At 39.1% G+C, this 27,112-nt stretch overlaps 1 protein-coding gene across 2 annotated transcripts in view; it reads right to left on the reverse strand.

Moving 5' to 3' along the window:
- Window positions 1–22,712: 22,712 nt before the first annotated feature.
- The window catches only part of rspo2 (R-spondin 2), an 88,585-nt gene continuing 84,185 nt past the window's right edge, over window positions 22,713–27,112 (reverse strand). For both annotated transcript variants that reach the window (XM_012964623.3, NM_001011386.1), the window contains 1 exon segment: window positions 22,713–23,500. In XM_012964623.3, the coding sequence (XP_012820077.1) occupies window positions 23,385–23,500 (116 nt within the window). In that variant the 3' untranslated portion in view covers window positions 22,713–23,384.

Consider the following 27,112-nt stretch of genomic DNA (forward strand, 5'->3'; position numbering starts at 1 on the left):
AGTGCCATTGAGCCCTATGGGAGGCTTTCCTTGGGCCGGGTTGGAGCTGCAGGGTGCCATTGAGCCCTATGGGAGACTTTCCTTGGGCCGGGTTGGAGCTGCAGGGTGCCATTGAGCCCTATGGGAGGCTTTCCTTGGGCCGGGTTGGAGCTGCAGAGTGCCATTGAGCCCTATGGGAGACTTTCCTTGGGCCAGGTTGGAGCTGCAGAGTGCCATTGAGCCATATGGGAGACTTTCCTTGGGCCAGGTTTGAGCTGCAGAGTGCCATTGAGCCCTATGGGAGACTTTCCTTGGGCCGGGTTGGAGCTGCAGGGTGCCATTGAGCCCTATGGGAGGCTTTCCTTGGGCCGGGTTGGAGCTGCAGAGTGCCATTGAGCCCTATGGGAGACTTTCTTTGGGCCGGGTTGGAGCTGCAGAGTGCCATTGAGCCCTATGGGAGACTTTCCTTGGGCCGGGTTGGAGCTGCAGGGTGCCATTGAGTCCTATGGGAGGCTTCCAAAATCATGCTAAGTCTGAAAGTTTCGCCCACCGCTTATGAGCGCTCAATACGAAAAAGTTGCGACAAGATACGAGCAAATCATATTGGTAACGAAAAAGTTGCGACAATTTCCGAAAAGTCATAAAGGCGACGAAAAAATCGCAAAAATACGAAAAAGTCGCAAAATGTTCGTTTTCCAATCGGAATTTTTCCAATTCGGATTCGTGGGTTAGTAAATGTGCCCCAAAGTGTCATTTTTTTTTTTGTCTAATTTACCAACGTTCAAACTTCCAGAATTCGAATTAGGGTTTCCAAAACTCAAATGTTTAATATTTATTAAGCACAGAAACTCAGATTTCAAACTTCAACATCTAATTTTTGTGTGCTCATGTAGAAGTCAATGGGAGTTGCTCCTAGGCTAAGGGGCTGATTTACTTACCCACGAACGGGTCGAATGGAGTCCGATTGCGTTTTTTTCGTAATGATCGGTATTTTGCGATTTTTTCGTATGTTTTGCGATTTTTTCGGATTCTTTACGAATTTTTCGTTACCAATACGATTTTTGCGTAAAAACGCGAGTTTTCCTATCCATTACGAAAGTTGCGTAAAAAGTTGCGCATTTTTCGTAGCGTTAAAACTTACGCGAAAAGTTGCGCATTTTTCGTAGCGTTAAGTTTTAACGCTACGAAAAATGCGCAACTTTTCGCGTAAGTTTTAACGCTACGAAAAATGCGCAACTTTTTACGCAACTTTCATAATGGATACGAAAAACTCGCGTTTTTACGCAAAAATCGTATTGGTAACGAAAAATTCGTACAGAATCCGAAAAAATCGCAAAACATACGAAAAAGTCGCAAAATGTTCGTTTTCAAGTCGGAACTTTTCCAATTCGGGTCGGATTCGTGGGTTAGTAAATCAGCCCCTACATGTAAGTCATTTTTCTGTAGACCCATTGAAAATGATGAGAAGAATTTGAATTCAAAGCATTTTTTAATGGTTTTATTCCATGCGTTTTTTGTTTTTTTTCCCATTTTTTTTTTTGTACAGGCTTTTTTTAAAGGCTGTTTTGATAAATGACTTGGCATTTGTAGTTTTTAGAGAAAATTGTGGTTTAAAAAACCTTTAAAATCACAAAATGTTGATAAATGGGCCTCCCTAATTCACAAATTCGAATTTTGATAAATAAGCCTGTTTGGGTAATCTATGACAAAAAGCCAACATCAAAGAGAAGCGACACTCAAAGGGGCCCATTTACTTACTCACGAACGGGCCGAATGCGTCCGATTGCGTTTTTTTTCGTAATGATCGGTATTTGGCGATTTTTTGGAAAATTGTCATGACTTTTTCGAAGCCATTCCGAATGTTGCGCAAAATGTTGCGATTTTTTTCGTAGCGTTACTACTTGTGCGAAAAGGCGCGACTTTTTTGCAGCTTTCGTGCCGAGTACGAAAGATTCGGATTCATTCAAGCTTCAGTATGGTGACTTTCCTTGGGCCTGGTTGGAGCTGCAGGGTGTCATTGAGTCCTATGGGAGACTTTCCTTGGGCCGGGTTGGAGCTGCAGGGTGTCATTGAGTCCTATGGGAGACTTTCCTTGGGCTGGGTTGGAGCTGCAGGGTGCCATTGAGCCCTATGGGAGACTTTCCTTGGGCCAGGTTGGAGCTGCAGGGTGCCATTGAGCCCTATGGGAGACTTTCCTTGGGCCGGGTTGGAGCTGCAGGGTGCCATTGAGCCCTATGGGAGGCTTTCCTTGGGCCGGGTTGGAGCTGTAGGGTGCCATTGAGCCCTATGGGAGGCTTTCCTTGGGCCGGGTTGGAGCTGCAGAGTGCCATTGAGCCCTATGGGAGGCTTTCCTTGGGCCGGGTTGGAGCTGCAGAGTGCCATTGAGCCCTATGGGAGACTTTCCTTGGGCCGGGTTGGAGCTGCAGGGTGCCATTGAGCCCTATGGGAGGCTTTCCTTGGGCCGGGTTGGAGCTGCAGAGTGCCATTGAGCCCTATGGGAGACTTTCCTTGGGCCAGGTTGGAGCTGCAGAGTGCCATTGAGCCATATGGGAGACTTTCCTTGGGCCAGGTTTGAGCTGCAGAGTGCCATTGAGCCCTATGGGAGACTTTCCTTGGGCCGGGTTGGAGCTGCAGGGTGCCATTGAGCCCTATGGGAGGCTTTCCTTGGGCCGGGTTGGAGCTGCAGAGTGCCATTGAGCCCTATGGGAGACTTTCCTTGGGCCGGGTTGGAGCTGCAGAGTGCCATTGAGCCCTATGGGAGACTTTCCTTGGGCCGGGTTGGAGCTGCAGGGTGCCATTGAGTCCTATGGGAGGCTTCCAAAATCATGCTAAGTCTGAAAGTTTCGCCCACCGCTTATGAGCGCTCAATACGAAAAAGTTGCGACAAGATACGAGCAAATCATATTGGTAACGAAAAAGTTGCGACAATTTCCGAAAAGTCATAAAGGCGACGAAAAAATCGCAAAAATACGAAAAAGTCGCAAAATGTTCGTTTTCCAATCGGAATTTTTCCAATTCGGATTCGTGGGTTAGTAAATGTGCCCCAAAGTGTCATTTTTTTTTTTGTCTGATTTACCAACGTTCAAACTTCCAGAATTCGAATTAGGGTTTCCAAAACTCAAATGTTTAATATTTATTAAGCACAGAAACTCAGATTTCAAACTTCAACATCTAATTTTTGTGTGCTCATGTAGAAGTCAATGGGAGTTGCTCCTAGGCTAAGGGGCTGATTTACTTACCCACGAACGGGTCGAATGGAGTCCGATTGCGTTTTTTTCGTAATGATCGGTATTTTGCGATTTTTTCGTATGTTTTGCGATTTTTTCGGATTCTTTACGAATTTTTCGTTACCAATACGATTTTTGCGTAAAAACGCGAGTTTTCCTATCCATTACGAAAGTTGCGTAAAAAGTTGCGCATTTTTCGTAGCGTTAAAACTTACGCGAAAAGTTGCGCATTTTTCGTAGCGTTAAGTTTTAACGCTACGAAAAATGCGCAACTTTTCGCGTAAGTTTTAACGCTACGAAAAATGCGCAACTTTTTACGCAACTTTCATAATGGATACGAAAAACTCGCGTTTTTACGCAAAAATCGTATTGGTAACGAAAAATTCGTACAGAATCCGAAAAAATCGCAAAACATACGAAAAAGTCGCAAAATGTTCGTTTTCAAGTCGGAACTTTTCCAATTCGGGTCGGATTCGTGGGTTAGTAAATCAGCCCCTACATGTAAGTCATTTTTCTGTAGACCCATTGAAAATGATGAGAAGAATTTGAATTCAAAGCATTTTTTAATGGTTTTATTCCATGCGTTTTTTGTTTTTTGTCCCATTTTTTTTTTTGTACAGGCTTTTTTTAAAGGCTGTTTTGATAAATTACTTGGCATTTGTAGTTTTAGAGAAAATTGTGGTTTAAAAAAACCTTTAAAATCACAAAATGTTGTAGGCCTCCCTAATTCACAAATTCGAATTTTGATAAATAAGCCTGTTTGGGTAATCTATGACAAAAAGCCAACATCAAAGAGAAGCGACACTCAAAGGGGCCCATTTACTTACTCACGAACGGGCCGAATGCGTCCGATTTTCGTAGTGTTAAAACTTGCGCAAAACGTTGCGCCTTTTAAGTTTTAACGCTACGAAAAAAGCGCAACTTTTTGCGCAAGTTTTCACGCTACGAAAAAATCGCAACTTTCGGAATGGCTACGAAAAACTCGCGTTTTTTCGCGCAAATCGTATTGGTAACGAAAAAGTCGCGATAATTTCCGAAAAGTCGTAAAGGCGCCGAAATAATCGCAAAAAATACGAAAAAGTCGCAAAATGTTCGTTTTCCAATCGGAATTTTTCCAATTCGGTCGGAATTCGTGTCTTAGTAAATCAGCCCCAACATCAAAGAGAAGCGACACTCAAAGAGTTAATGGAAGAATGTCCTGTTTCTAGTAGGGAAATGTTAGAGATAGAAGAGTGTGAAACATTACAAAATAGAAAAGTACAGTACAAAAGTACATTTAAATAAATCAGACACCACTTGGAATAATAAGAGTTTCACGTGATTGGTACAGTGTTTTCCTTACCTCTCCAGTGGACTAGAAATCCTTAAAGGACTCTGATATCCACACAAAATGCTTCTTTCATAGAAAGATGAAGGTTAAAAAAATAATCTTCTGCAGCTTCCACTGTGAGTTCTTTTAAGTAACCAGAGAAAATATACATTATTGTCTCTTACAGAAGGGCCAGCTATGTTCTATTTTAATTGGCAGGCGCAGTGACATAAATCAAAGTCAGTTTTCCCTTATTTAAGTTTGATTAGAGAATTGGCCGTGATTATTAAAAAAAAAAAAAAAAAAAAGATTGATTCCAGACCAAGAGGATTTTATGCCCCCACGCATTTTACGCGCAATGAATGCTATTGCTATCAGCACATCTACTTTAGTCAAGATTTATCTTGCACTTTCTTCCTGTACAGGTATGGGATCTACTGTTCAAATCTGAGTTACATTTTTTGCCATGAGTTGCTGGGAAGAAATTGTGAGATACTTTCCTCCACAAAATGCCACAGTGGAAATAACATATTTCCCTGTAACAATTCTGAGATTTACCCAACGGACATTAAAAAAAAACTAAAAATAAAATTCTGCCACCAAAAACCTATCATTATGCTATATAGTTATAGTTACATAGTTACATAGGGTTGAAAAAAGACCAGAGTCCATCAAGTTCAACCCTTCCAAGTAAACCCACACCTACCAATCTATACTAACACATTCGTATAGAAATTAATGGGAAGTTAGTGTTTAACTTTTAAACAAACTTGTTAAGTGAGTGTTTTGTTGATTTTTTTGCTCAGTTATTGTGATACCGTGATGCCATTTAAATTCATGTGGCTGCTAAAACTGGACTGCTAATTTAATTTTTATAAAAATATGATTTTTTTAATTTTTTTCACATTTGAAAATGCAAAGTAAGGCTTTTATTCAGTTCGGTCATTTTCACTAAATCGGAAATTCAGCTGAATACAAAAATGATGGATTCGGTGTATCTGTAATTCTGGGTAATATGTCATTTTCAGAAAATGACATAGGGACACATTTACTAATCCACGAACGTCCAAAAGCGTCCAAATGCGTTTTTTTCGTAATGATCGGTATTTTAGCAATTTTTTCGTCGCGGTTCTTTCGTATTTTGCGCGACTTTTTCGTCACCGTTGCGAAACATTCGGATTGGTTTTTCCGTTGTTTACTATAGTGCAATACGGAAAAATTGCGACGGCAATGAAATAATCGCGCAAAATACGATAAAGTCGCGATGATGCCGAAAAAGTCGCGACAAATATGAAACAATCGCAACAGCGACGGAAAAAACGCTCAATTTTCGTTTCCGATCCGTTTTTTCGGATTTGGGATTAGTAAATGTGCCCCATAGTGTGAATGGCATAGTAACCAGAATTTTATATCTAAGCAAATGTGCTATATTTCAATAAAAATGTAGCTTTACATATTAAGGAGTCATTGGGAATGTAAGACAAACTGCAAGGTAATGACACATAAAGCTTCAAGAAATATGAAAAATACAATGAAATCTCAACCCTGGATGTTGCAATATAGCACAAAGTGCTCCAAAAATAATTGGAGCCATCCAGTATGGAGAAAGGAAAATTTTGATAATGATGAGAAAACCTGAACAATAAAATTCGAAGGGCAGCAGACACCCCCTACCGCTTCATTTATCTCATTTACTCAAAGCTTCAACCCAAATGAGCGACTGTAACACTCTGGCAGGTGTTGGATGCGTATAGGAAGCTGTGCTGAAATTGATCCCAGCTGGTCATGGCTAATGCGCAGATGATACAAGGACAATTTAATAATAGCATCATATCTCTCCTTAATGGCATCTAACTCCAGCAGGTAAGAATGTCATTAACTGCTACAACTTTAGCAGGTTCTTCTCTAAGGAAAAACAGGTTACTTTCTTCTGTCTGACCTCTTAATATAAGGTTTTTCTAAAGCATGTTGGTGACCAGCTTTCGGGAGGGTTTATAAAACCTGGAGCAACAGCCCAGTTCCTGAAATATATGGTACAAACCAATATTTAGCAAAAAAAATGAGGCAGTCGTTATTCCAGTGGTATCCATTTTATTGATACCAAGAACAATGGAGGATATGTATGTCAAAGGCATGTCTTTAAATTCCAAGAGAAATGGAGAAATGACATTTTCATTTGCAGTTCAGGTATGGGATCCCTTATCCGGAAACCCCTTATCCAGAAAGTTCGGAATTATGGAAAGGCCATCTCCCATAGACTTAATTATAAGCAAATAATTCTAATTTTTTAAAAATTATTTCCTTTTTCTCTGTAATAATAAAACAGTACCTGTACTTTATCCCAACTAAGATATAATTACCCCTTATTGGGGGCAGAACAGCCCTATTGGGTTTATTTCATGGTTAAATGATTCCCTTTTCTCTGTAATAATAAAACAGTACCTTGTACTTGATCCCAACTAAGATATAATTACCCCTTATTGGGGCAGAACAGCCCTATTGGGTTTATTTAATGGTTAAATGATTCCCTTTTCTCTGTAATAATAAAACAGTACCTGTACTTGATCCCAACTAAGATATAATTACCCCTTATTGGGGCAGAACAGCCCTATTGGGTTTATTTAATGGTTAAATGATTCCCTTTTCTCTGTAATAATAAAACAGTACCTGTACTTGATCCCAACTAAGATATAATTACCCCTTATTGGGGCAGAACAGCCCTATTGGGTTTATTTAATGGTTAAATGATTCCCTTTTCTCTGTAATAATAAAACAGTACCTGTACTTGATCCCAACTAAGATATAATTACCCCTTATTGAAGGCAAAACAAGCCTATTGGGGTTATTCAATAGTTAAATGATTTTTAACTTGAGTTATGGAGATCCCAATTACAGAAAGATCCCTTACTCGGAAAGACCCAGGTCCAAAGCATTCTGGATAACAGGTCCCATACCTGTACAATAAAAATTTGCAAAATCTTTGCCCACCCCGGAAAAAAAAGTCTGAAAAATGTCAATATGGATGTAAAGCATTTGCAGCTTCTGATTGTGCTAACTCAACAACTCAAATGTATTCCAGGATGTGGGATTTGGTTAATTTTGCTTTTTTACATGCCAGGATCAAAGGTTAAAGCTGCGCCAATCTCGCAAAGCATTTCTGATAAGAAGACCAGAAAATGGTACCAGACAAACATCAAATTGGCATCATTTCTCAAAATTGCTCTCTGATAACTAAACAATCCCATGCAATGAACAGCAGACTCAGCAGCTGTATCAAAAGGAACAGATGTATATGGAAAATGATTAAGCGCATTCTTAAGAGGCTACAGATTCTCTATTATCATACATGCCAATTTTCCTATTAAAAGCAGGGGGGCAGCAAAATATACATAAAATATCTGACTGCATAGGTTTCGCCAAAGGACGACACACTGCTTATTTAATTAAACTAGCCATTCTTTAACGCTTTACAAAGCCCAATGACTTTTATACAGATGGAGAAAACCTTATTGCTGCACCTGGTAGGCATTGCTCATTACTGGTTTTGATAGGGGGCGGCCAGATATTTCACAAAAAAGAAATATCATAACAAATTAAAAGGATATATAGACCTGTCATGATGGGGAACCATCCCACCGATTTCCTTCAAGGATTACTGTGAAACCGTTTTTGTTCATTTGTGTTTGTACGTAAGTCCAGTTGAAGAGCTTGTCCTAGCAACATCTGTGGCTTTTTCTTTGTGTGTGAGTTTGTTTATGTCATGGAGAGTGTCTAAGTGAACTCTTACAAAATTGGCTCCCAGTTTTATGTTACTGCTCTTATAGCAATTGCCTTGGCAAGCAAAATGTCAGGTTTACTACTACAGGGGAGCAAGGAATGATTTGTCATCCTCGGCAGGGTTTGTTTAGCATAGGTTGTGGTTGATGAATCTTTTTTATACATTTGTGGAAGACACCCTGGTACTCTATAAAATATATATCTAAAACTCAAGAGAGATGCTCATAAGCAAGATCACTAGTAGGAATATTCCCACTTAATACAGAGGAGCCCTGGAATTCCTACCGATAATAATAGCTATTTGGGTTGATGTTGTGCTAATCGTAATGAATATGGTGATCCAAGTGGCATTGAACAATCAAAGTGCATATTCAGTCTGAAGTACCCTCCTAGAATTGGCTATTTCTGAATTTGAGTTTTTTAAAATGTGATCACAGATAAAAATAGCATTTTAAACTTGAATGCAAAAGTTAAATTAAGTAGTGGGGAAAAACATGGCGTAGAACAGACGCTTTCTACTTTCTTCCCAATGTCCAAAAAAAAGACTAGTAGGTTGAACAGCTGGTGATGATAGCGTTAGTTTCCACGTGTGCCGCGTGTGCCCATTATTAAAAAATTAGATTATAAGCTCCTATTTGGCATGATTTATTGGCTACTGATTTAAAATGAGTGAATGCAATGCCTACTCTGTACAGTAGAAGTTATTCAGTTCATAGATACTGAGTATTAACAATTTGGATTAGATACGATAATTTCGGATGATCGCAAATGTCATGAAAATGCTTATGAAAAAATCGTATAAGTCACTATATCATATTGGCGATCCGAAAATGACAACATTTTCGTATCCAAATGATCGTAAACCTTTCCGACTTTGATACTTCTGTGCATGATTTTGTAAGCCTCCCATAGACTCAATGGCACTCTGCAGCTCAAACCTGGCCCAAGGAAAGTCTCCCATAGGGCTCAATGGCACTCTGCAGCTCCAACCCGGCCCAAGGAAAGTCTCCCATAGGGCTCAATGGCACTCTGCAGCTCCAACCCGGCCCAAGGAAAGTCTCCCATAGGGCTCAATGGCACTCTGCAGCTCCAACCCGGCCCAAGGAAAGCCTCCCATAGGGCTCAATGGCACTCTGCAGCTCCAACCCGGCCCAAGGAAAGTCTCCCATAGGGCTCAATGGCACTCTGCAGCTCCAACCCGGCCCAAGGAAAGTCTCCCATAGGGCTCAATGGCACTCTGCAGCTCAAACCCGGCCCAAGGAAAGTCTCCCATAGGGCTCAATGGCACTCTGCAGCTCCAACCCGGCCCAAGGAAAGTCTCCCATAGTGCTCAATGGCACTCTGCAGCTCCAACCCGGCCCAAGGAAAGTCTCCCATAGGGCTCAATGGCACTCTGCAGCTCCAACCCGGCCCAAGGAAAGTCTCCCATAGGGCTCAATGGCACTCTGCAGCTCCAACCCGGCCCAAGAAAAGTCACGATACCGAAGCTTGAATGAATCTGAACCTTTCGTACTCGTTGCGACAATATGATTTTGACGCACAGTATGAAAAAGTTGTGCAAATTAGTGAAAAAATCTGTGAAATTACGCAAGATACGAAAACTTAGAAAAAATACAATTTTTTTGTATTCGGAGGCAATCGTACTTTGATAAATGGGCCCCTAAATCTTTTGGAAGCTAATTATCTTGTCCGCAGTAACGCTATCAGTTCTCTTTCATTTGCTGTTGAAGTAGAATTCCTAGCACCCTCCCACAGTCAAAAGTCCTATTTTATATAAATAAAAAAGTCTGTTTTGCCCCAGGCCCTACCACAACTAAACACTGTCCATTCACACATTCAAACAACTTTATGCCTGATGACAGGGGAAAAGCATCATGTATCCCTATGACAGATAAAATAACAAAATTTCATATTCTGTGAAGAAGCAAATTGTTTCTAAAATAACACATTATTTAATGTTAAATTGTCACTGAGCTGACAGGGGCTTGTTTGTAGATTCAGCGTGCCTCAAGTGACGTTTGGGGATACCCCATCAAACATACTTCTCAAAAACAAACTTTTCCACCAAAACATATCTCAAAAACAATTACAATCACTGCTGTTTTCTGCTCGGAGTTGAAGGCTTTCACCATGTTTAACAACAGTTTCCTACAGGGAGACAAAAACAAACAAAAAACATTGGCATTACAAAATAAATTTGAAAAGAGAATGTTCCAAGGCTGATGGAGACTATAATCAAGCCAAACGTTCCTCTATCTCTGCAGGGGACGGACTCTCGTCCTGCAAAATCTGGATTCTATAACACCTGACAAATGTGTACTCGGGTTTTATACCCAGAAGCAACATTATATCCAGTGATGAAATGTGCAAATAAAGTCAGGGGTAGGTTTGGTAATAGAACATAGGTTTTCATAGAAACCATATGTTTTTCTGTCGAAAGGTATTACATGGTAACCCTACTGATAATTCATCCTGGTTAAAAGATTTTGGTCTTTTTTTTAATTTATAAAAAGTGCATGTGTGGCTTAAGGTAGTATAAACTTTGCTGGCATTTTCCCAGTGTACCACTGAAATATTGGACTGGAAACTGAAATGTTGATGCCTGTAACAGATGGCTATGGCACAGTTGTGACTAATATTTTGGGGGCCTTTTAAATTGAGACGTATTAGGGATCAGTAACCAATACACCCTGAGATACAGGAAAAAAAAAGATTGTTGTAAATGGAACCCTAACTGTAGTGGCTGTTTAATATCAGCCTGAATTACTATTTAACAGTTTTGAATAACAAAATCCTACATTCAATACAGAACAAATCTAATCATAATCATCGTAATTTAATGGGTATTGATTAATATCGACATTGATCTAGTCAACTGGAAAACATATATAAGATTGCTCATAGTCTTCTATGAGATATTACTTGTTTTCTGTGTCTAAGATGATGAACCACCAAAGCAGGGGTGCCCAACCTTTCTTACTCGTGAGCCACAGTCAAATGTAAAAAGACTTGGGGAGCAACACAAGCATCATAAAAGTTAATGGAGGAGCCAAATAAGGGCTAAGATTGGCTATTAGGTAGCCTCTATGCACACTATCAGCTTACAGGGGGCTTTATTTGGAAGAAAATCTTGTTTTAATTCAACCAAAACTTGCCCCCAAGTCAGGAATTCAAAAATAACTCCCTGGTTTGGGGGCACTGAGAGCAACACCCAAGGGGTTGGGGAGCAGCATGTTGTCCCTGAGCCACTGGTTGGGGATCACTGCCCTAAAGGCTCAAACAACGATTTTTTAATTTCGACACTGAAGGCTTCCCAGTTTGATCTATGTTAACTCTGCCTCTTTTATTTTTTGTATATATTTTTTATGATTTGTATTCAACCTATCCTTTTCTTTTGGCTGCAAATAAAAAACTCATGCTAGGAGTTATTAACAGATTTCTCCTGCTAAGTGGCTAATTCCAGGTTGAGCTACTGATAAACAGCATGGTAGAAAAAAAGTAATAAAAAAAACTAGTTCAGAAATATAAATATTAAACATATATTTATTTTGACAGTACTCCTTTATCTCTCTTTATTCTTTGGGAAACCTTATTATTTTTTGTAACAGAACTGGTGCAAACTGTTTCTGATTAGTATTGGTTCCAGAAGAAAAAACACATGAGCAGTTGGGGGGCATCCAGGCACTCCGAAGGATTCCACAAGGGCCACAAAAAACAAGTAAAAAGAATGTCTTTATTGAAAAATATGGTAAAAGTTCAACATCTCTGGTGGCCCTGCGCATTTCATGCCTTGCAGACATGGGATAACCCACCACAGTAAGAAACGACAAAACAAAAACAGCCAAAGAAAATCCAAAAACAATCTGAGCAAGGAAAAGGGGGGGGTGGGATCTTAAAGAGGCATGGTCCTTTCTCCATACATAAATAGTAAAACAATGAAATAATACCATGGACCCTATAGATATACAAAAAATAAATAAAACAAAACATCAAGGATATACGGAAAGTCTTTTGCTAAAAGTCACATGATTTTAAGTGCCCATTTCTGAAGCTATTTGACATGCTTACTGGCAATTGATACATGTGTTGCTCAGAAACAGGCTGTTAGTAAGCCATACTTTGAAATGATTGGATAAGGTAGGATTTTGGGCCTCAGAAAGGCAATCTGTGCCAGAGGCAAATGCCAGAGGGGCTGCTGTAAGATGCCATAGACAGTCACTATTTATTGGGCTGGGGGGGCTGTTTGGGCCTCTGTGTAGTTGGAATGCCAGGACCCAGGCCCAGACTGGCAATCTGTGAGTTCAGGCAAATGCCAGAGGGGCTGCTGTAAGATGCCATAGACAGTCACTATTTATTGGGTTGGGGGGCTGTTTGGCCCTCTGTGTACTTGAAATGCCAGGGTTTATTGTGAATCCCAGTCCTGGGGTTGAATAAACGATAACATTTCTGTTGTCTTTTTGAAACTGACCCTGTAATGTTCCTTTTGTTTTAGTCCTGCAGTCAGTTCTGGCAAACATTTTGCCTTTTTATGGATATTGGCACTATGGAGATGGTTAGAAATGATTAAACTAGCCTGGCACTCCCTCTCAAACGATGGCACCGTGACCTGAAAGCAGCAGCCAAGTTCCTCTAGGTAAGGTGTGTGGTCTCCTATTTACACATTTTCTGCTTAATTGTGTCAATTTGTTTGAGGTAGTGCCTTCCTGGAACCCAGTCAAGTTTCTGGAGTATCCTGAAGAGCCTGCAGTTCCTTGGAATCTCTGCTATGAATGTTTCTTTTTTGCCAGAAGCACTACACGAGGCACCCTCAAATGGGAAAAATGAGTTTCTGTTTAGTTCCTGAAGGATTTTGAAAAATCTCTTTGCCGCTAGCACTTCGACCATGTACAACATTGTATTTAATAATTTCCAGCTTCAATGAATGGACTAGTGACCAAAATAATAAACTAAGGGACGTATTTATTATGCTGTGTAAAACTATTTTGGCGAAAAAGTAAAAAGCTGTGTAAAACAAATGGAAAAGATCACCGTCTGAATGCCGGATATTACGCCGTTATTTTCCATAAGTTCCGGTGGAAGAAAAAACAAATTTTTACGCCGTTTTTACACGGCAAAGTCTGGTGATGTGTGGCGAATTTTCTCTCCGTTTTTTACACGGCATAATAAATATGCCCCTTAGTGTTCTACCAGGTATTGTGTTAAAATACATTTTAGCAATCATCTCAGTGGATAGTGATCTGTGTTTACTAATTATTGTAAATGCAATTTTTTTTGTTTATATTTTTGTTTTGGGCCATTGGAGATGTTTATTTTTTAATTCTACATTAATGAAGATTTTTTTTTTACTTTTATATTTTTATACTTTTATATTTTTTGCCAGAAAAGAGCATGGTGTAAGCCCAATCGCATGCATTTTGACTCAACTACCCCTCACAGTCATAATTAGACTAGGATTTTGGGAAAGAAAAACCTGCATTTTGGGTAAAAAGAACATTGCATCAGAAATTGCACTTTGCACCCTGCATTGTGAAGAAGAAGGTGTTGTTGTTTGCTTCATTGACCACAGGCGAGGAGATTTCCTTATGAGGTGATGTCAGGCCCATGTTTCAGGCCCTTGTAAGCTCTTTTGGGCAGGGCCCTCTTCACCTCTTGTATCGGTTATTGATTGCTTTATATGTTACTCTGTGGGGGAGATTTACTAATTCACGAATCCGAATCCCGAAAGGGAAAAAATCGTATTGGAAACGGAAATTTTGTGACTTTTTCGTCGCCGTCGATTTTCTTCGTATTTGTCGCAACTTTTTCGTCGCTGTCGCGACTTTATCGTATTTTGTTGCTCTTTGCTTGTTTATATGTACTTGGGCAAATAAAATACAATTTTTTCACGGCTTGCATCTTCAGTGTGCTACTGGATTTTTTTGCTGTTGGATATTGACCCCCATGCAAGGTGAGGTTCTTCCAGTATTTGCACCTGATACCCGTTTGGGCAAGTTAACAGAGGGTTGAGCTCCCCAATACTGCTATTGCTTTATCGTATTTTGCGTGACTATTTCGTCACCGTCGCGATTTTTTCATATTGAGCGCTAGTAAACGGGGAAAAAACCAATCCGATTTTTTTTTGCGACGGCGACGTAAAAGTAGCGGAAAACATACGAAAAAGTTGCAACGGCGCCGAAAAAATCACGGGACATACGAAAAAGTCGCGACAGCGGCGAAAAAGTCGCAAAAATACCGATCATTACGAAAAAACGCATTCAGACCATTCGTGGATTAGTAAATCTCTCCCTGTATGTCCAAAGTATGAAACCCACTTATTGTACAGCGCTGCGGGGTATGTTGGCGCTTTATAAATAAATGTTAATAATAATAATATTGAGTCCACTAAATGTGGACAAGTTTTCTGATGGCCTTATTTGAAGGGTGACCAAACAACACACCCCCCCCCCATGAGCTAATAGAAGTCCTGAATGCACATTAGGGATTTAAGAGACCCAGTCGATTGAGATTATGAATTGATTCACTAGAACAATAGATGGGATTTTATTATAAAGAGTGATGATTAGGTAATGGGGGCAACATTTTTTCTACTAAATATCAGATTGTATTATTATATCTACTACCTCCAGACTTGTAGAACAGCCCATGACAAAGGCATACTATAAATGTAATGTTAGGGATAAAATAATAAAATATTATTTCGCAAATGAATTACAGGTATGGAGATTAACATAGTAAGTAACTACAGATGTCATCAATATCTAGTTTTCCAAGTCAAATGTCCCTTTTTATAAATTATTTTCTTCTCCTGCAGAATTTGTCAATTTTTAAAAAAATTTCACTCTACAGATTCCCTCAGCCACCCTGAGCCGATTTCCTCCAATCCTTAATCCCAGCGCTTTCAGCTGAAGGTTGAAGTTTATTATGTCATATTTCCAATCCCAGTTGGTAACAGGCTTTTTAGAGCAATCATGTTTCTATTACACGGTGTTTCATTATTGATTCAGACGCACTTATATTTTACTGACAGTTTAGCTACTCTCTCTGGGACCCAAATGGCAAGGAACCAACTCCTAAAGAAACAGAAGCGGCGATACGGAATGTATTTCTGAAGATATTCCTTTTCATTGCAGTCTGAGGAACACCGGTATAGAAAGTTTCATATTTTAGACTAATCCAAGAAAAATAACAGATTAAGCAGGATTTAGACAAACCATATATTAAAGTTTATTTTCCAGCCTGAAATATTTCACTCTCTGACCTTCAGATGATTCTACATTACTAAATTATTAACCGCACAGTAAGGGACACTATAGTGGATGTGCTAACTGATATTCTATGTGATGTCACGTAAGTTTAAGTGCGTTCCCCAGCACGCGGTTTGGAGAACATTGACTGGGAATCCATTTAGGACTTGCCTGCAGAACATGGGATCTGGTGATAGAGTAACACCAAGTCTCATCTTTGATGTGGTGTCTTGTAAGTATTTGTCTTCCTACAAGAAATATCTCATACCCACAAAACATATGTAACAATATAATACTCTGAAGAAATGCGAGTAGAGTGCATAGCGGTATTACAATTTAATCCTCATACTCTGAGGACTTTGGGTCACTCTGAGAGGTCAGAGAGAAGCAACAAAGTGTTCTTTAATACCCCCCTAGAGTTTCCCAACCTTTAACCTGTAGATTAGTTTGTTATGTCTTAGTTCTCTACCTGTAAGTACGGTCTTGGCACCGCATTCCCCACAATTGCACTGGGTGTATCGAATGTATGGAATGTCCGCATTCAGACAACAGTCTGAATTTGAAAAGCCCCTGTCAGAAAAAAAAAACATTTTTATAATTCATCTTTATTATTTCAAATGTTTAGTTTTGAAGCTACAGACCAGGACCACCAAAACTCTCACCAATTTGCTCTCTCTGTAGGGATAGTCTCAGACCAGGACTTGGTAGGCAGCCAAATAAAAAAGGTTCAGCCAATTGGATCTATGAAATGCAAACGAAGCAGGAAAAAAAGGAATGCGCAGTAACCAGGTTAGTGTCGACTTCCTGTTTACGCAGAATGCAAGTTGGTGCCGGCGATCCCTTCCAAAGAGAGCAGAGCAATTGGCATTATTGCTATTAATTTGGTTATTAATCAACTTAAACAAGTAAGGAATTTTATTTATCCTCTTATATACAGGTATGGGATCCGTTATCTAGAAACCCAGATTCAGATTTTTTAAATCGATTTCCTATTTCTCTGTAATAATACAGTACCTTGTATTTGATCCCAACTAAGATATAATTACCCCTTATTGGGGGCAGAACCATCCTATTGGGTTCATATAATGGTTAAATGATTCCCTTTTCTCTGTAATAATAAAACAGTACCTGTACTTGATCCCAACTAAGATATAATAACCCCTTATTGGGGGCAGAACAGCCCTATTGGGTTTATTTAATGGTTAAATGATTCCATTTTCTCTGTAATAATAAAACAGTACCTGTACTTGATCCCAACTAAGATATAATTACCCCTTATTGGGGGCAGAACAGCCCTATTGGGTTTATTTAATGGTTAAATGATTCCCTTTTCTCTGTAATAATAAAACAGTACCTGTACTTGATCCCAACTAAGATATAATTACCCCTTATTGGGGGCAGAACAGCCCTATTGGGTTTATTTAATGGTTAAATGATTCCCTTTTCTCTGTAATAATAAAACAGTACCTGTACTTGATCCCAACTAAGATATAATTAATCCTTATTGGATGCAAAACAATCCTATTGGGTTTAATTAATGTTTTATTGATTTTTTAGTAGACTTAAGGTATGGAGATCCAAATTACGGAAAGACCCCTTATCCGGAATACCGTTGGTCCCAAGCATTCTGGATAACGGGTCCTATACCTGTATTAAATACAAAATCATCCCATAAGAAAACAAAGCCTTTGGTTTTCTAACTGTTGAAATCTAATTGCTGATTGGTTTCCCTGGGCAACATCACTGGTAATACTTCACTCCATTTTTTACACAGCATGATAAATATACCCCTAAGAATTGTCCACGGAAATTCTTGAGAAACATCAGTGATTAGTCGGAAAACAGAAGTAAAGCACAGCTGACAACTACAAAGGCTTCATACCAAGTGAGAAAATATGGGTTGCAGTGCCAGCAAATTGCTTAATTGTTTATGGTGTGAAACAAGGGAACCTTGCCAGATATTATTGCAAGGAATGAGGTTAGAGTGTATCCTGTAGTTACTATCTGAGAAGTTTAGTGGAAAATGAAGTTACTCCAAGCTTGCTGCACACCCTGACATTGAGCATATCCCTGTAATCATCTATAGAGCTTGTAACTGTAAGATTAGATAGCATTGCTTGCAAATACGCATAATTTAATACAGAAGTATGAATGTTTTCACTTATAAATGTTTAGTATTTTCTTTTATCCGTCACAGTATGTGCAGGAGTTTATAGCAAAAACAAATTCTACGCATTATGGCAGGTATTCCTTTGTAGGTAACATTGATCGATGACATTCTAATAGCCTGGCGTCTGTTTCTGTAATACCATGACGCAACATCGTTTGGAGACACCATTGCTTTAACTGCTTTAAACATCACCCTGGTTTGAAACCATTGTTCCATTCTTATCTGTTTCCTTCATTAATAGTTCCCATGTCAGTCACTGTCACACAAAAATGTTACGTAATAAATATTATTGAACTTTACACTGTGCAGCAGTCACATAACAGAGGAGAGTTGAGTCTATATGTTATACTCTATGCTATACTCGATTGTGATAAGCTTCTTTGAACAAGCAGCATATGAACAAACTGCTCACCTTTTGGGATAATCTGTCCCACGTTTAGCAGGTAAGTTGGATGATCCAGAGTTCAGCAGGTCTAGATTCACTGCAGACACAGACCATAGGCTTTTGCCCAAAAAGAACAATGATACACGGGAGCACTTACCGCTCAACCCAAGTGTGCTACACGTGGACCCGCTCCCAGATGGGTCCCAGAAATAGAATCTAAAGAAAATATATATAGCGGAGCACCACGAGGATAAAAATAAAATTCAGTCTTTATTCCATCAACAGTAAAAGGCACATGTACATCCCAATGTAACTACGCTTTACGCCTTGCGTGGCATCCTGCCACTTCCTCAGAAGCATCCAGAAGCTTGGGATGCACATGTGCCTTTTACTGTTGATGGAATAAAGACTGAATTTTATTTTTATCCACGTGGTGCTCCACTATATATTTTTTTTGTTATATTCCATAGGCTTTTGCCCACCTACTTTCTGGTGTCCCTAATAGTAAGAAGGGTAACAAGACTCATCACCTTATCTTCATCGCGGGTTTTGCTACCCCTTTTACAGCAACTTGAAACTACCCTAAAGCTACCGGTATGGACACTACAGGATTCCCAAATTATCTGTAAGGTGCAACTAAGGGGCCTACAGTTTACTCACAATAACAACTCCTAAATTGCAGTCAACTTCTCACATTGATATGTGCTAGTCACTATCTACGTCAGGGATCCCCAAATTTTTTTTTACCCCTGAGCCACATTCAAATGTAAAAAGAGTTGGGGAGCAACACAAGCATAAAACACGTTCCTGGGGTGCCAAATAAAGATTGTTATTGGCTATTGGGTAGCCCCTATATGGACTGGCAGCCTACAGGAGCTTTTGATTGGCAGTACATCTGGTTTTTATGAAACTAAAACTTGCCTCTAAGGCAATATTTAAAAAATAATCACCTGTTTTGAGGCCACTGGGAGCAACATCCAAAGAGTTGGGGAGCAACATGTTACTCACGAGCCACTGGTTGGGGATCACTGATCTACATCATTATACACTGTTCAACAGCCGTAGAACTTGAAGCCTACACGGTAGAACTAGTGGGCAGCTTGTCATCAATATTCTTAAATACTTTAAACCAATGTTAAGCATTTTTGAATTCCAAACGTAAAGCTTCCAGGAAGGAAGGTACGAAGAGAATTATAAAAGTGAACATTTACTTTTCTGGTCTCCATACATGGCAGTTTTTCCTCTCCTTTTGTGGAGTTCCTTGGTATAATGGCATTTTAAAAAGGGGCAATTTACAAATATTTCTAAAGTAGCCACTTTGCTCTTTCCTCATCCTGACTTTCACACTGCTGTCTGGGTGATAGGGTAATTAAATCCAAACAACCTGATAGGAGTCTAAATTTAGACAGCAGAACAAAATATGTAAATGAATTTTTAAAAAAAACATTAAAATTGAAGATACCAACTGTCTAAACCATACAAAGAGTTCCTCTTACAGTGAATTACCCCTTTCAATTACATTTTTTGCCCTTTTGTGATTTTTTTTTCCAGTCCTATAATGGGGACCAGTGATCCCCAACCTTTTTTACCTCATGAGCAACACACAGATGTAAAAAGTGTTGGGGAGCCACCAAAGCATGAAAAAAGTTCTTTGGGGATGCCAAATAAGGGTTGTGATTGGCTATTTGGTAGCCCCATGCTGGCCTGCAGGAGGCTTTACTTGGAGTAAAACGGTGTCTCTGTGCTTCCAAAACTTGCCTCCACGATAGAAGTTTAAAAATGGCACCTACTTTGAGACCACTGGGAGCAACATCAAAGGGGATGAGGCGCAACATGGTGCTTTCAAACCACTGGTTGGGGATCACTGATGGGGACACATGACCCTACTTTTGAAATGTATGTTTACATGAAATTAAACCAATGACTTTGACTTCTGACCTTGCCAAAGGAATTGTGGATTCTCCCAGATGTAATGTGCTAGATTTCCTGGAACATATTCGCAGGGGAGCTTTTGGTACATGTTAGTTGGTGCATATGGAAACCAAACAATCATAAAAGTGGTCCAATTCTGAGGGATAAATACTTTCCATTATTTTCCACTTGCTCTGTTTAATAAATGCCATATTGTTGGTCCCTACACAGACCAACGCAGATCAGCCTTGATAAACTGACAGATAGTCATATTCCAAATAAGCAAAGTAATATGATCAAGAAAAGTTTATTATTCCAAGATATACAGATTTTTGCATGTGCTATGCATATTAACTCTATAGTAGGTTGGCCAAGGCCTGAGCAGGAACAAAGTAGAAGGGTGAAATGTAGGTCGATTAGGAAGACATTTTCTTACTGACCGTATCCAGAATGTGATTTTTCTTAATACTGTTTCTGAATTTGTGAATATGCATAAGGCATTCTACTAAGTATAATAGCACTATATATATATATATATATCTATGACCATTACAAGGTAATACTAAGATGGTGCCCTGAAGAATGCCTCTACAAAATAAATGTATTTACACAGGGTTGTAACTACAGGTGGTGCAGAGGTTTGAACTACTCCTAGGCCTGAGTACCTGAAGGAGCCCTTTGGACACAAAGAACCAGATTGTTTGTTTTTAGACTTTTGGATATTAGATCCCCCTTTGTGAGACAACCTTTGGTCAGGGCACTCTATTTTTTCCTTACAGGGGGACTATCTTTTTTTGTTGTTTTTGTAACAAAATAAATTGTCATTCCAATCAGCTTTCTAATATACATTAATCGAAAATATGGTTTTAGAGTCATCTGTAATGTAATTACTATAAAAAGCAGTAAAATTAGGTAGAATTTAAACTTCAAACACTGTTGAGATCATTAAAAAGTTATTCAATTGTAAACATGAATTTCCCCTCCACTGCACAGAGTGTTTGGTATTGCTCTATTTGGACTCTATGGAAAACACTGACTGCTGGCAGAATAGGTGGGAAATATTCTCCATATTCTAGAACTTACCTGGAAGAATTTGAATAAGAAAAAGAAAACCAGCAAGAAATGGCAGACAGCTTCTTTTAATTAGCTGAATGAGCTCTATAGTTTCCCTTCTAAGAACAAAATATACATTTTTCATACATTGTGATAGAATCACCTTGTTAAGAAAATAGATTTGTCTGTTTCAAAATTGCAATATACACCTATGTTATGTTCAATATGAGTCCCAATAACAGGGGTTGCACTGAAACTGTCCTCCGCCTGTGTGTTGGCAGGGAGGCCTTTTGGATTCCGATCAGGGTTTGGCAAAATTGAATTCTGCAAAAACAAAACAAAAAAAAGATTGGATTTGGCTGAATCCTGAACTGAATCCAGGATCAGTATTCAAACTGTGTTTAGCTACTTTGTGTTTTCTGTTTTAGATCTGCAAATTACATTTTGGATTCCGCCAAAGCCAAGCCTTTTGTGCAGGACTGAGATTTGGCCTAGCTGAATCAAAACCCTAAATATCACATGACTTTAGATCATGTGACAACTGAAGGCAATAGTTATTTTATTTTTATTTAAAGAAGAAGGAAAGGTAGAATTAGCAGGGGTGTTAAAATGTTAGGCACTCTCCAGTGATTGTATTAATGTATCTGATACCCCGGGCTGGTGCTCCTGTTAGCAAAAAGACACCCTGGCCTGGGGTATATACAGAAGAGAGATGCTCTTCCATCATCTTTCCTCATGCCGGCTGCACAGAGTGGAAAGCCACAAAAAAGTCATACTGTGCATGTGTGTGTCCCAAGATCAGAGCAAATAGAGAAGGAAGGAAGAGGATTGCTCGTCTGCATACACCCCAAGCCGGTGTGGTTTCTGCTAATAGGAGCAACAGCCCATGGTATCAGGTAAGTGATCTTAATCACGGGGGGCAAAAATTTTAAACCCCCAATGATTGTAACTTTCCTTCTACTTTAATTTGATTAATTTACTCATGGAAATTAGGGTTTAGTTTCTGTTCAGGATTCAGTCAAAAATTGTGGTAAATTCCATATTCAACTGGATTCGGTGCATCCCAGTTACTTAGAAGAAAGAGTGGATTATGTTGCAAACTTTGCTCCAGGTATAGTCACGAGTGTCACCTGCACCAAGTTTATTATATAGTGTAGGGATCCCCAACCTTTCTAACTCGTGAGCCACAGTCAAATGTAAAAAGACTTGGGGAGCAACACAAGCACCATAAAAGTTCATGGAGGAGCCACATAAGGGCTGTGATTGGCTATTAGGCAGCCTCTATGCACCCTATCAGCTTACAGGGGCTTTATTTGGTAGGAAATCTTGTTTTTATTCAACCAAAACTTGCCCCCAAGTCAGGAATTCAAAAATAACTCCCTGGTTTGGGGGCACTGAGAGCAACATCCAAGGGGTTGGGGAGCAACATGTTACCCTGAGCCACTGGATGGGGATCACTGATATAGTGGCTTTAACTGGGAGGAAGAATCGGATTAACTACCTTCTTATCCTCCCTAAAGAACCGAAGAAATGTGATCAAAGTAAAAAACAAAAAGCATTTATAACACAAGCTCTATCATTTGGATTGAAATTAGATAAAGGTGTATACTGTTGCTTTTCTATGCAAACCTGAGAATTTAGACCCAAAGAAACCTTATTACACAGTAAATAAGTTTATTATGTGTAGCTTCTCAGCACTATGTACAAATAACCGATAGGCTACATGGGACAATATGCAGTTACCTCTGTAGTACAGTATATTAGCTTAAACAGTTTCATTATACAACTGTTTTAATAAAATAGGCGCTGGGAACAAACATCACCTAAACAAATATTTCATGTACAATTGTGAAATGTACAGTATGTAAAACGAGAAAAAAAACAATATTGGATCGCTCCCTCCAATGGGCTTCTTTATTCTGTTCTATTTTCCTTTCACAGAAATACACACAAGTCCGAGTAGTTGTAGAGCGTTTCTGCAATTCTACAACAATTCCTCTTCCAAAATTCTGCCAGTGCCCGTCACAGGCACTACATTAAAAACCAAAAAAATAATTAAAAATAAAATAAAAAAAAATTCTTTGTCCCAACTACAACACTGATTCAACTCAGCGCTCACTCCTTTTTGGAAGTTCCGGATTGAGGAAAAAACATTTTTTTTTAAAAAAGTATAAATAACACAAACAACTTTGTGAATCGGTTCACATGTTATTTGCAACCAATACTGTTAAAGCAGCGGTTCCGCAGTTCATTAGTGTGCAAGAGCATGTAGCAGCCATTGTGCACTTAGCAAAAAAAAAAAAAAAAAGTTAATTAAGGAATTGTCTCTTTATTGGCTGGACCGGTCTGTAGCAAGGACAACGCTGTGCTGTTCCTGGGCCCTCTCCAGTAACTTCTTTTTCTTCTTCTTGTTCTTCTTGTCCTTCTTCTTTGTGGTTCTTGTTCCTGAGAAAGCGAGCAAAGAAAGCGTAATTAGTGATATAATTATGACTTCTGCAGTATATGCAAGAAAGTGTTTGCGCTAAAAATGAAGAGGCGATAAGAAAACAAACCAAATACTTCTTTATATAATCAGCTAAATCATAAGTGCTTCCCTCCCCTGCCCATCCCTAGCACCTCCCCTGCCCACCTCTTGCACATCCCCTGCCTACCCCTAGCGCCTCCCCTGCCCATCCCTAGCGCCTCCTCTGCCCATCCCTAGCACCTCCCCTGCCTACCCCTAGCGCTCAAGCCCAGCCTTTAGGAACTAAACTACTACACTACATCTAACATGCATACACTGGTAGAAACTTAAGAGTTGATGCACTAAAGTGCGATAAGCGTTATCGCATGCTTTTTTGCATTAAAATTGACGCGGAAAAAACGTGCGATTTGCTAAAGTATTATCGCATGCGTTAAGGCGCATATCGCATGCGTTAAATAGCGCGCAACTGAATAAATTAATTTTAACGCATTGCATTAATTAGTGCACAGAAATTAATACTAACGCATGATTCACAAACACTTAGACGCGCTAAATATCGCATTAGTCTGTGCGAAAATTAACACCTATTTGGGGCAGGCGGTAATTATAGAAAAGTACAGTTAATGAGCTTTTGGCAACACAATATGGACTTTGCAGTGGGATTTATTCAAGTCTGTGTTGGCCCCAGAGTGATGCAGCCGCCAGTTTGCAGGGAAATGGGCATTTTCAGAACAGTAGTTTTCCGAAAGTAACGGCGTGTATGGCTAATATGGCGTGCGTTTTTTCGCACGCGGTGACAAACTTGTTTCTATTTAACAATGTGTTGTCTGTGCCGGAATGATGTGTCCAAGCACCATAAATGATTGCTTTGTATCCTTTCTCCCAAAATGCAATATGCATCATGGATGAGGATTTGGACAGGTGTTAATGCTCAATGTGCAAAATGAATGCATTCAACTGAAAACAGTTGAACACACACTGACATAGTTACATAGGTAAGTTGGGTTGAAAAAAATGACCAAAGTCTATCAAGTTGTACCCTTCCCCAGAGCACACACAGACCCGTACCGACCTATCTATACAATTAACTTGTATCTGCTTTAATACATTTATAAAGTTGTTAAACAGGAATGTAGATTGAACTGACTCCTTTAGATTCCCCAGTTCAATCTTAAACAAATCTGCCCCAAAATTGTGCAAAACTACGATAAGATATGTTTATATATTGAGGCTTGCTGAATGCTGCCTTTGTAAAATGTCAACAGTTTGTAGCTTAGGGGGTCACCAATAAGATAAATATGGAAAATAAAGTAAATATGCTGGTGATAACAGCAGGAAGACTAAAACTGCATTTTCAAATATCTACAGGGTTGGACTGGGCTGGCAGGGCACCGGCATCTGCATTAGAACTCTATGCACAATATCTATAAAAGTGAATAGTGTATAGGATAGGACAGACCTGTAGTTTAATACATATGCATTTTTAATACTACTGATTAGTAACTTATCATTGTTTTGGGTTTTTTTTGCAGTATGAAGCTACGCCAATGGTTTTTGGGGGGATTTTTTTTTTTCCCATCGAAGCCAGATATCTGGTTCTACTTATTGCTTTAATGAAAGCATGTTCTATTGCATAACCTACTAAAGAAAAAACAATAGGTAATAGGAAGAATGAGAAGCATCTGGAAGTCATTTGTTGTCAATCAGACTTGGATTGGTCTTCTAACCTTATCAACGTCTAACGATCATAATTAAAAACAGCACAAGGGTTGATGCCACCGACCTTTAAAAAGACTTGAATGTAAGAAGTTATAGATCATCTGCACCACAGAGATTAGCCGTCCGACTACGTTCGGCTCATGTTTGTGCGTCTGTGGCACACTGGTCACAAGTTTAAGGGGGCAGTTTACCTTGAGATTAGCATTAGGTCTTGTCTTGTGTAGGTATGAAAATAATTTAAACATTAAATAAACCCAATTAGGATTCATTGTATGAATGGAGTCTACGGGAAATGGCCTTTCCATAGTTTGGATGAACTTATTTAATGTTTAAATTCTTTTTTAGTAGACCTAAGGAATGGAGATCCAAATTACAGATGACCCCCTATCTGGAGAAACCCCAGGTCGTAAGCATTCTGGATAATGGGTTCTATACTTTTATTTTAGTTTCAGCTTAAAACTTGGGTTGATGAAATATGTCTAAAGTTTGCCCACATCTACCCCATAGCAACCAAGTAATTCTACTTGTTGATTGGTCCATACAAGTTACTAGGCAAGTGGCAAACTATAGGCTGTTAATTACATCTTCATTTAATAAACCTTCGCTAAGACCTTTGGGGGGGGGGGAGAAACAATTTTGCAGCAACTCAAATTGTGGCAAAAAATATCAAACTCAAATTTTAGGGGAGCATTTATTAATATTTGAATTTTGGTGGTTTTAGATTTCTACGTATGTCAGCAATTCGAATATCAAAATTCAGATATCAAAAGATCTGAATTGGAAAAGCAGAAACGAATGGTCACACAAAAACTGTCATTTGTATTGTTGTGTAAATGACAAGAACACCTACAGTACAAAAACACCCAAAAACCTATAAAACCACAAAGCAAAGGAAGACCTTCCGGTTGCAAAGGGACATCTGCCATTGGCTTCTACATGATCTCGATGGAAGTATTTTTGCTTTTGGATTTGTTGCGCTTTTGTCACATAATAAACTGCAGGAAAAAAATCACGTTTTTCTTAACAAAATCGTATTTTTGGAAGATTTCAAGCAGCCATTTTATAAATACAATCCATGGGTAAGGAGTAGAAATAGTAATAATATCCACTAACGGGCCTGTTAGAACATTCCTGTTACATCTCCAGTAGAACAACGCACTATACTACTTTGTTTCACTATTCACAGACACACAATATTATATATGTGGTTCAAAATGTGTTTATCATTTGTTCAGATGGTTTTGCCTTGTGGGAATTTTGGTACAGCTAAATAGTTTGTTGCATTTATGTGCTTAGGCTGAACAACTACTTATAGGCAAACATGAATGTAAATAAGACTTTTCCCATAGTTACGTTGTTTGGAAATGCATCTATAAAAGGAATAAGATATGTCTATGGAACCATTTTATGTTTTTTTTTCCAAGAGCTACAAACATGATCCACAAGGGGGCAGTCAATAGTTTTGTGTTTAACGTAGCAATTAACAAAATTAAATACTTTCCCTGCCATTATTTACAGAAACAATTATCATGTAAATAAGTAAGCCATGAAACCTATATTCAGAATTAATATAGACCTTCTCCACCTACTCCATAGAAAGGTATGGTCTCCATGTCCCTGGCTCTGTACAAAGGGCCTAATTCTTGAAATACATTACAATTTCTTCCTGCAAAAGTAACTACTGCATAACAGTTTCTAAAACAGCTAATTCTGACACATAACGGGGGGCCCTCTGGGAAAAAGGTTAAGAAACCCTTGGCGTAGGAACAGAAATGTTTATTTATGGACGAAAAGAGCAGAAACACTACATAAACTTCTGCCAACAAGACAACAATGGAATATTCTTTGGTCGGTAATGTTGAAGTCTTACATGT

Source organism: Xenopus tropicalis, chromosome 6 (genome assembly GCF_000004195.4).
Source record: "Xenopus tropicalis strain Nigerian chromosome 6, UCB_Xtro_10.0, whole genome shotgun sequence".
NCBI lineage: Eukaryota > Metazoa > Chordata > Amphibia > Anura > Pipidae > Xenopus > Xenopus tropicalis.